The sequence below is a fragment of the Gallus gallus genome, chromosome 15 (genome assembly GCF_016699485.2).
Source record: "Gallus gallus isolate bGalGal1 chromosome 15, bGalGal1.mat.broiler.GRCg7b, whole genome shotgun sequence".
Lineage (NCBI taxonomy): Eukaryota > Metazoa > Chordata > Aves > Galliformes > Phasianidae > Gallus > Gallus gallus.
Genome location: NC_052546.1, coordinates 8026465 through 8037292, shown reverse-complemented (window position 1 = coordinate 8037292; position 10828 = coordinate 8026465). Strand labels below are relative to the sequence as shown.

General features: G+C 46.1%; 1 protein-coding gene across 1 annotated transcript; it reads right to left on the bottom strand.

Moving 5' to 3' along the window:
- Positions 1-572: 572 nt before the first annotated feature.
- SLC2A11 (solute carrier family 2 member 11) lies at positions 573-9753 on the bottom strand. Its single transcript, NM_001347709.2, has 12 exons — positions 9522-9753; positions 7557-7655; positions 6845-7005; positions 6610-6734; positions 6228-6357; positions 5892-6040; positions 4611-4798; positions 4137-4247; positions 3550-3651; positions 3343-3418; positions 2784-2911; positions 573-2320 (listed from the first exon to the last, which is right to left on the bottom strand). Exons 1-12 carry the CDS (start codon positions 9540-9542, stop codon positions 2120-2122), a joined length of 1491 nt encoding a protein of 496 aa, NP_001334638.1. The 5' UTR covers positions 9543-9753; the 3' UTR covers positions 573-2119.
- Between the last annotated feature and the right edge of the window lie 1075 nt (positions 9754-10828).

Below are 10828 nucleotides of genomic sequence, written 5' to 3'. Positions count from 1 at the left end.
GCATGGTTTCTCCAAACATGTCTCCTTGAACCTGTGCTTCCCAGTGATTTGTGCAAGGCGTCTCCCTCCACCCAGGCATCTTCTCTCCCACCTTCTCTTCACTGCCCCATTTCCATTTCCTATCTTTTCTCTGATCCCCACCGAAGAACAGAATGTTTTGGTATCATCATGATGGTACCAGCACTTTTTGCTTTGACTGTGTGCATTCATCAGGCCTCTTTCCATCAGGCCCTCGCTGCCCTCTCCAGACCATATGAATGAAGAGTTCCTCTGCATTTCCTAGCTTCCAGCTGTCTTGCTCCTGGTTGTCTTGTCTCAAAATCCTATTTGTCCAAGAGCAGAGATAGCTGCTGTTGCCCATGTGTTTATGTGAATGATTTATAAATAGCACCAACCGCAGATGAACAAATGTTTAGATTTATTTTTCCTACACTGTAAACTGTAGGTAGTGAAAGACTGTTCTTGCACAAATTCTGGGGAAATACGTCTGCCCATGCCCAACACGACAGTAATACACTCAGTAATACATGGAATAATACTCATTATTCCAGTAATACAGGAAACATTATGTATACATTCATGACATTCAGAAATGCTGGATTTTTTTATTAAAATTGGTTACAAATATACAGAAAGAAACGTTACTTATTTTGCCAATGTTCCTCTTCACTGCAACCATAGCCACAGCAGAGCATAGGTATAACATGGAGGCTCAATCCCTGCAAGATGCATTGGCAGTGTCCAGGTGGGACCAGAGACAGAGCACAGGACTGGATGGCAAGAAAACAAGCCATGAAGAAAATCAGTCCAGAGTAAATAGTCTGCAAAATGGTGCCCAAACACCAGCTGTATAAGCCATGCAGCAAAGTGCTAGAAGCTTTCTTCCTAATCCATCCGTCACATGCACTTATAGCCGAAAATAATTAACTGCTTGCTATTGCTCAACAAGTAGTGGTCTATTTGAAATCACTTAATAACAGAAACAGGAGCACTGAGACACCGCACTGAGAATGTCATCTGCTGTCTGAAAGCAGAATTTAATCACGTTAATTTTTGTATCTGAGAGCCCAGATTTAGAAGCAAAAAAAAAAAAAAAAGTTGCTGTTTGGTTTGGTTTGAGAAGGAAGAGATGAAATTTAGAAGAAATTCAGAAGAAAGTTGCTGAAGCATTGCGTGGTGGTGCTTGATGATAAGAGAATAGGCATCAGCCTATCACTCTTTAATATGTGCGTTACTTATATGTGCGTTACTTAGTACTGAAAACCTGCAACAGATTTTTAACCTTTTGTTGCCATTTAGTAGATGATGTATATTATAGATCTGTTCTCCATAAGCAGCAACACAATTGTGACAGCACAAAGTTCTGTGTAAACCAAGATCTGTGATACTGATCAGCTTTGGCTACTAACTATGGACCCTTCAGAGGATGTGTGCATTTATCCAAAACTGCCTTTGAATTTGGGAAAGGAAGGAATCTATATTTCATTCCCCCCCCCCTTTTTTTTTCTTTTTTAATCAAGGCCCATCCTAAGCTCTAAGCCTCTGGGGCCAAATTTCAGTATCCTAAATCAATATTTAGGTATCTGGCAGCATGGCCTGGTTGGAAGCAGGCACTCTGCATTTCAACTCATGGACCTTTGCTTTAAAGCAGCAGGAAAATTTGTGTAGCAAGACAATAAATGGTTTATCGAGTGTTATAAAATTCAGCTGATCAGGTTCCTTGTCTTGCTATATCATGCTGCTGTCAGGCATTTCTCTGATATGCCTGCTTGGAAGTGTTTCAGTGGAACCACCACGTCACACATGACCTGCTTTTTAAGAGACACTCTCAAGCATTTTAGCAGGAAGGCAGTCCCTGAGAATGTCCCCAGGAGGCGACAGAGGACAAGTCATAGTCATGTTAGGGTTTCAGCCAAATGGTGGCTTAGGAGGAGTTTAACAAATGAAGTAAATAAATAATGTGATCCTAATGGCTGAGTTTTGTAGCTTGCCCTAAAATCTTTTCAAGGTGAATTTAAGAGCACTATATTCTCCACAGCCCTGCTCCTCTCTCTGTGTCCCTGCAAAGAGAACATAACCACCGCTGAATTACCCCCAGATGCCATTCTCCTTCCCTCTGCTACAACGTGGTAGACCTGATCTCCTCAGGGCCTTTATAGAAAGCTTCATGACTCTGAGCTCTGAAGTTCCGTTTCCTGAACTCCTCCGAGATTTCCAGGAAGGACTTTCCCTTGGTCTCAGGAAGGAAGAACCCTATGTAGAGAGCAGTGCAGATGCAAACCACAAGGAATGGGACGTAGCAGAAATGTGCTAGATTTTTCTGAGGAGGAGGTAAAGAACAAGATGATGTTAAAGACATTCTGTACAACAGCAAAAAGGTTATTAAACCCCTTCCCTGCATGGACTAACTTCATCCAGGGAGTATTTGTGTGCTCCCCAACAAGGAGCACAGCAGCTCTCCAGCACAGTTTGGGAGCTTTGATGTACGAAGAAAAGTATCTCAGAATGTGTTTTTCCATCTTTCTGTCTATACATAACTGGATAGAATGGAGATCCACAGTAGGGATTAAGATGGGATTGCATATGGTGGAGTTCTGCTCCCTTTCACTTCAGGAATCAACATAGGGAATGGTGCCAGGGTCTGGCCAAGGGGAATTACATTGCATCTCTAGTCCCAGCCATACTCAATAGAGGATGGAGCGGAACTATGGGCCATTCACGCCCCCAAAGCTTTACATCAGCTTTACATCAGAAATCGCCATTGCATTGCCTTGGGAACGCACCACAATGAATGGAAACGCTGTTCCGACCAGAAAGAGATTGAACCAGAGCAGAGACCCGCAGATCATGTAAGCAGCTGGTCGGGACATCTGATCAAAAATCTCTGTGGGCAGAACTCCTGTTACACCAGCTGGAAAAAGAAATAGCAGGAAAGTTAATAACACTGTTGGTAACACTGCTGATGAAAACCAAGAGAGCACAAGCAAAACCAATGTGAAATTTGTGAGAACAGTAACTTGTTATTCAGTAAATTATTCTCACTAGTCAACAATGCCAGAACACGTGGTCAAAGAGATAAACTGAAGTGGGGAAGTCTTAGGTTAAATATTAAGGGCTGGCTAATTATTTAGTCTCTTTCATGTTGGAATGAACTGCTGGGAGAGGTTTTGTAACCCACGTTATTCTCACTGTGATCTGGCTGTGAAAGTAGCTCATAATTAGTTAAATCCTATGACACTGTAAGGACTGTGACAAGAAATTACTTCCAAAGCCACGTGCTTGCACACAACTCCAGACTCCCATGGCACCCAAAAGTTTCAGTGAAACATGTGGGGAACTGACCTGGTCCAATTCCAAAGCTCAGGATATAGGCGAAAATGCAGGCCATGCTGAGATAAGGCATCCAGCTAATCTGAGCCTGCAGCCACAGGGAACAACGAAAAGCCAATGAGAGCACTTACTGTTAGTTGCCACCACTCGACACCCCAATCACATAAAAAAGCAAAGGCCAATTGCATTTCCCTTAAATAATCCAATGAAGTTTATTACCTGCTGGCTCAGAGCGACCATGAAGACAGTGGCCCATCCTGCCATGAGGATGTATCCTCCCAGCAGCAGTGGCCTCCGGCCAGCGTAGTCTATAATCATGTTCTGCACAAAGTAACACAGCGAAATAAAGCAAAAATGTTCGACATCTGGTTAGATTCCTGCCTGCTCCCTCTTGTCCCATTGCAACTCTTAGCTGAAAGAGAAAGGCTGCTCAGGGGAAAGGATCTGGCAGGAGCCAGCAAGATGGGTGTTCAAGGAGACAGGAACATCCCAGGTGCACCTAAACCCTGCCTGTAGCTGTGGTGACATGAGGTAAAAGTTTCATTTTCTAGAGACAATGTGCACAGATCAGAAGCACAGTGTCCATTCAGACCCCTCCAAACAGCATTTTTCAGACAGTGATGACGATGCAGTGTCTTACAGAACACAGCATTAACCCCGCTGGACACGAATGCTGAGAGTTTCCCTGACCGCTGTGTTATAAAGTGCTTCCTTGGGATAACAGGCAATGTAAATTTGAAATTTGTCATCACTGGCCTCCTCGCTGTCAGCACAGCTGTGTGTCAGCAGTGTTTTAAGAGCCTCACACAAGTAACAGACGTGATCAGTTCACAGCTCCCTGTGCCGATGACAACATACGGGATTTTGTCCTGAGGAATTCCAGCCTCCTGGAACACGTAAGCTGCATAGAAGTACATCTGTGGAGAGAAGAGAAGAGAGAGCAGTAAGGGAAGGTGTCTGAAAATACATCCACTTGCTTTTTCCTGAAGGACCATGAAAATCAGGGCTGAATGCCAGAGGGTTTTTCCTGCATATTAAGCAGGCATTGTAGCACAGACATTTGTACCCAGTTTCCTTTTTACGCCATCATTTTATATACTCCAACTCAACTTCTCCCACAATTCCTCCTTCACTACTTTGTTCATGCCTTCTGCAGCCAGATCTGCAGAGGCAGAGCAGAACACTGCTCCTTCTTCTGCAGGAAGAGTGTTAAACCCAAGTGCTTGCACCCACGGCCCGTACAGTGCTGCTGCTGATTGCTGCAGCCCCCAGCAGCTCACCGAATCGTTCCCGCAGAGCTGCATGGCACTGCTCAGCACGATGATGCTTATCAGCTGCCACCTCACTGCCGGGTTTCGGAACAGCTCCCAGGGCTTCTTCGCTCTCTGACCTTTGGCAGCAGCCTGTTCAGATAGCATCTCCTCCAGCTCCTCTCCCAGGTCACTGCTGCCTCTGAGCTTCTTCAGTGCTGCAAGGACAAGAGAACCCAGGCTTTACCTTTGTTTGCCCATCTCTGCAGGCCAAACAGCTGAGCAGTAGATGATGATTGTGGTAAGCTGTAGAACAGCCCATGATCATGGTACTGCCTCCACAAGTGGCAGGTGGTAGCCCCTTGAAGGATTAGGGGATAGGGACTGCAAATCCTTTCCCATTGTTTGACAAGAGAATAATTCCAGTTCGTGTAATTCCAGCAGCCATGCTTCTGACTCATACTTCAAGTGGATTCCCCGGGAAATACAGGCAGCTAAGACATTCTTGGTACATGTCTCCTGGAAACTAATTCCAGCTTCTCCGTGTATGGGGGTTGTATGCTACAAATCTAAGCAAATCCCTTAATATGAGTTGGCTGCTCATTTGGTCATGAGCTCCTCAGCCAGCATTTATTTCACTTCATAGTTACAAAACATATACACCATTGCGAACACAAGCTCCACCTTTTGACCTTTTCTTTGTATCAAAAAATGTACTTTTTTTTTAGGAAGATGCTTTCAATTATCTTAATAGATCGTAAATATTTAAGATTGTAGAATGTTCTTTAGCTTGGAAGGAGGAAGTAATCACAAATGCAGTGATACAGTGCTTCTCACATATAAAACCATGGCACCATTCTCAAGAGATTGCAACCTAAGTCTTTGTACAAAAGCAGGATGCAAAGAAGTATACATTAATCTGTGCTCAGAATTACTTTAGTTCACACAAATATGCAACTAACTACCACCTGCCTAAGGGTGCAACAACTAATGCATCTACAAACATTGGTGGCACCACATATCCTGTACAGAACAAGTATGGTTCTGGTTTGTTAACCAAATGTTCTGGCACATCATGGCACTGGAGACAAAACCCATAGTACTGGGCTTAAAGATTTTATGTTCATCTGAGGAGACTTGGTAGGTCACCAAACAGAATATTTGTGTTGGGAGGAATCTACATTTCAATTTGCTTTAGGCTGAATGCACTGGACCGTGTGTGAAGATATGCAGTCAACCTTCTTACTGTGCCTCTGCCCAGTCAGCAGATCCCACTGCTCAGTCAGGTGCTGGCTGTCACCCTAAGCTCACCAGAGATGCAGGACTCTCTGTCTCCACGGTCAATCAAGAGGTATCTGGGACTTTCAGGAAACCACGGCAGAATCATGAGCTGGATGAGGGCAGGCACAGCATTGCTGGCTAAAAGGAGCGGCCAGCTTTCTTCCCCTCCTAGAAGCTCCCTGGAGAAAAAAAATAAAAAGTATCTTGCTCAGTAAATTTTACAAGAGATGAGAATCATCTGCTGTGTGTGGGCACTGGAAAAGAAAGGAAAGGGAGGAGGAGTAAAATAAAAAGGGGGAAAAAAAGAAAGGAAAAAAGAGAAGAAAAATAGATGAAGTATAAACTGGGCTTCTAGCTTTCCATTACCTGAGTCCAACAACCTGGCCCAGCACCAGTCCCAGGGCTGTAAAGGATGCAGAGGTTAAGGCCACAGCCCCTCGGAGCTTCTTTGGAGCACTCTCTGCCAGATACATGGGCTGAACATTCATGCTTACACCTGGCAAAGCAGACAAATGCTGGTCTCAGCTTGCAGACAGAGGAGATGAGGGCAAATGCAGTCAGCTCTTCTCTTGCAGGAAATGTGATGTCTGACCTACCTAAACTTATTTACCCAAACCTTTAATTTCACATCTGCTCAGACTAGAGGATAAATTATTTTGATCATTCCTATTCAGGTATCTTCCATTTCTAATTGATACTTCTGATAACTTTTGGCCCGTTAGGTTTCCCATTCCTGCACACCTCATACCTGCATTCACACCAGTAAGGAACCTGCTCAGCATAATCATTTCGAAGGACTTTGCCATCTGGCTGAATCCTGACAAGACGGCAGCTACGATCACAAAGATGTTGTTAACCAGCAGGGACATCTTCCTTCAGAAAGAAAAGACATGGTTGTGAGCTCAGATGTGTGCCCGCTTTGCATATTTCCTCTCGGCCTAAAAGAAGCTGCAAAGCTTCAATTATAATCCAGCACCTCTTACCTTCCCAACACAATGGCCATGGGGCCAGCAGCAACAGCCCCTGCAAGGCCTCCCAGGGGGTACACGGACACGGTGAAGGACCACAGCATCAAGACCATGCCACTCTCCAGGGGAGCACCTGTGCGCTCCAGCCATGTTTTGTTCATGAACGTCTGGATGTACTGTGAGAGAAGGACAGTGCTGCATGGCCGCGGCAGAGAGACGTGTAAATGCTTCCTTCTGCATCCATCTGTTCGTCCTGTGTTCATGCTGTTAAATCTTGGACTGAAAATGACCTCCAGCTCATAGACGTGTTTTTAACAGAGGGATAAGGATCTAAAACTGTAGCTGCTGAAAAGTTGTACTTGGCTTATGTGTCTGTGTAGCTGTTTTGGATAATTTAAAAGCATGCATCATGGGTCCAACTTTGAATTGAAGGGCAAAAGTCAATTTCATAGGATGTAGGTTGAAAAACTTTAGAATCAGATGTTCTAAAACAACTGAAAACAAGGCTTGTAAAAGAATTCTTGTGACCCTAGATCCTGAATAAGGGTGGCTCATGACAGCAAAGTCCTGTACCTTGACTATGACTTATACAGAGCTGACAACACATTCCCACCCTCCGTACTAGCAGGCTGCCTATTTTTGGTGGCAGGCCACCGTCTGCAGCCCGAATGAGGACCCCAAGGCAGTGTGTGTCTCAGGAGGAGCCTCTCAGACCTGCAGTACTTACTAAAGTTGGAGCATTGATGATGGAGATGTTGTAACCGTACTGGAAAGTGCCTCCGATCCCAGCAGCACACACTGTCAGGATCAGGTTCTTGCTCTGAAGCTGAAGAAGATGGATGGAAAAAGGATAACTTTTGTACACAGAATAAAATGGCTCAGCTGACATCTGGCCCGCTGTGTGATGAACATTAGCACAGGCTACAAATGATGTTGTATAATGGGAAGTACAGAAGACAGAAAACAAAATACAGAGCTTCAAAATCTGTGGCTTCCAAAAGTGCAAAACGATATTAATATTCCATATTAATAATTCTGTGCTGTTCACAAATTGGAACTGCTTGGAGGCAAAGGCATGCAAGTGTCTTTTGTTTAATATTTAATGCATATGCTCACAGAAAGTCAGCATAACAACAACAAATACTGTCACGGTCTGGTGTTACTGCTCCAATTAATTCAATTCAGTACAAAACCTGTACCCACATGATGAATTATTCAAGAAGCATTTGGCAAAGTTTAATAACTTCTGAATCATTTCCAGCTCCCCTCTACTACAAGGGATTTTCTCAGAGCTATTTATGTCCAGGGCACTCTTGTTCATTGCCATGCTATTTCTTCTACCCTTTTACTGCGATTATACTTTCTTTTTTTGTCCTTTCATTTTAGCTTAAAATAGACTACCTTTGCTATGCTGCTTCACTTTTCAGACAGTGTCATTCTGGTGAACTTTCCCATCACGCAGTTGTTCCTACAGGTGTTCAGCAGTCTAAGTTGAGTTTTCAGTCAGAATACTTTCTGCATTTTCACTATAATGACGTGGGCGAAATACATGGCAGGTCATGGGTTCTGTGTCACGTTCTGTGCCTCCTTGAGGTCATTTCTACACTGCCCGTTGCTCCTATAGGTATTTAATGGGGCTGCTTCATGCAACATCATGGGATTGGGGTGCTGGTATCACAGAGAAGCCTCTTGCCTTTGGAAGGGTGTAGAACAAGCTGTGCCAGCTGCTCACTGTCAGGCTTACGAGCAAGAACCAGTTGTATGTATTCCCCTTTCTACACATTTCTGTTGATCTTTCCTCCTCTGTTGTGTCTGTAAATCCCAGTTCATTCTTGCCACCCTTGACAGGATGCTTTTCTGTGCGTCTGACTTTCCACAGGTCAGGACCATGTGCCAGCAGCATCACGTCCCCATACCCACACCTCATCCCCGCTGCAGCCACACCACCATCCTCGTCTATTCTCACGTACTCTCTGCTGTGCTTTCAGCTTCTCTACCTGCACATGAGATGCTGTGCCTGGCAAGCAGTGCCCTGGTGCCGTCCCTGGGCTGGAAGCACTGTCTCATGTCTCACGACCGCTCTGGGCTTGTTGGGGCACCCGGCCCTTATTCTGATACCACCTGCACAGTGTTCCAGGTGGCCCAGGGCCAGACTTGCACAGCACTCCCCACGGGGCAGCTCTGCAGGGTGACATGAAGAGCCCATGCTCGGCCCTGGCTGTTCACCACCAGTGCAGATCACCTCAGGCCAGATTTCATTTTGCTGCACGAATACGACTCCACTGATCCGGGAGAGGACTGAGATATCCTAAAGCTGGGGAGCCCTGCCTGCTTCACCTGCTCGATTTCCTCTTGCAGAGCCATCTGCCAAAGAAAGGAACAGTTTGCCTCATCTCCCAGGAGCTTTTAAATCACAAATTCAAATAACGTTAGCTTTTTTCCTTCCTGAAAGCCCTTTAATGTCATTAACTTCCATAGCCTCAGACAAGACGTTCTCCCCGACGGAGGCACAGCGGACTGTTCCAGCCGTGCAGCAACAAGCGGCTGAGCTCTCTCCTGCCCGTCAGAGGGTACGCTGCACTCACTTGCAGACGGGCAGTTCTACAGTAACCTGTAAGGACTTACACAGCCTTATAAAAATGGGGGGAAAAAATAGTCTGTCAACAAAAACAGAAAAGTTTACCGTTCTTACCAATCTCTGCAGCTTGTTCATCCTCTTTGCTGGTCTTTCCTGTCTGCCAAAGCCTCCGGTGCTCTCAGCAGTGCTCCAAAGGATTATTTAAATCTCCAGCGCAGGCGCTAACACCCATTGGTCGGGAGCAGCCGCCTCGCAGCCCGGCCGGAGCCGGAGCAGCGCAGCTCTGGGCACGAGGGGTCCGCGGCGTCCTTCGCCAGGGAAACGCCGGCACTGCGGCGCAGCCCTCCAGCAGCGGGCAGCTCTCGCGAGAGTGGCTGACGCGACGTGGGCGTTGCCAGGGCAACGGCGGCAGATTTAAATGCCTGAAAGCCGGAAGTAATGGTCACTCGTCGGGAGAAGTTCTGTTGTGGTGGTTCGTCTCAGTGCGTGGCTGTGGCTGTGGCTGTGGCTGTGGCTGTGGCTGTGGCTGTGGCTGTGGCTGTGGCTGTGGCTGTGGCTGTGGCTGTGGCTGTGGCTGTGGCTGTGGCTGTGGCTGTGGCTGTGGCTGTGGCTGTGGCTGTGGCTGTGGCTGTGGCTGTGGCTGTGGCTGTGGCTGTGGCAATCAGTGTCTCCATTCAGAACTCCTAAAGGAAGAAGCTCCTGTGGGGTGCATCTCGTTAGCCAGATTCATGTGTAGTCTGCACTGAACCCACAGCCTGGGGCTAAACAGCTGTGAGCTTTCCAATTTAATCAGATGAGCTTTAAACTAGAGTTGCTGAGGGTGGGGATCTTTAAATCATTGCACTTTGAGGCTGACAATGAGGATGCCCTGGGCCTGGAGTAGGATTGCAGGCCAGTAAGACAGCTCTTAAGGTTCAGGATAAGGGAATTCTAGTTGGTAAATGAGCCTCAATGGGTGTCCAACTCAAGTGCCCATACACAATGCATGGAGCATGGGGAACAAGCAGGAGGAGTTGCAGGCATATGCATGCGTGGGTTAGGGTTAAAAGGAAGGCAGGGGAAAAGAGACATCGTAGTGGGGGTCTTCTACAGGCTGCCTGATCTGGAAGACCTAGTAGAAGAGACCCTCTACAAACTAATAGGAGTTGCTCCACAGTCACAAAACATGGTCATCATGGGAGCCTTCAGCTACCCCTGCATCTGTTAAAGGGACAACACAGCAGTGCACCAGAAATCAAAGAGGTTCCTGGAATGTGTTGATGATAACTTCTTCCAAGTTATACAGGAACCTGTGAGAAAAGGAGCTATGCTGAGCCTTGTTCTCACCAACAAGGAGGGGCTGATGAGTAACGTGAAGCTCGCAGACAGTCTTGATTGTAGTGACCATGAAATGGTGGAGTTCAAAATCCTCAGGGTGTTAA

What these genes read in the sequence shown, in the direction of transcription:
- SLC2A11 (NM_001347709.2), bottom strand. Translation starts at nt 9,542, where the DNA reads ATGAACAAGCTGCAGAGATTG. An exon ending in AGCTCTGCGGGAACGATTCG is followed by an intron (nt 4,248 to 4,610) that starts GTGAGCTGCTGG and finishes TTCTCTCCACAG; the next exon opens with ATGTACTTCTATGCAGCTTA. An exon ending in TGATCACGTCTGTTACTTGT is followed by an intron (nt 3,652 to 4,136) that starts GTGAGGCTCTTA and finishes TACTTTGTGCAG; the next exon opens with AACATGATTATAGACTACGC.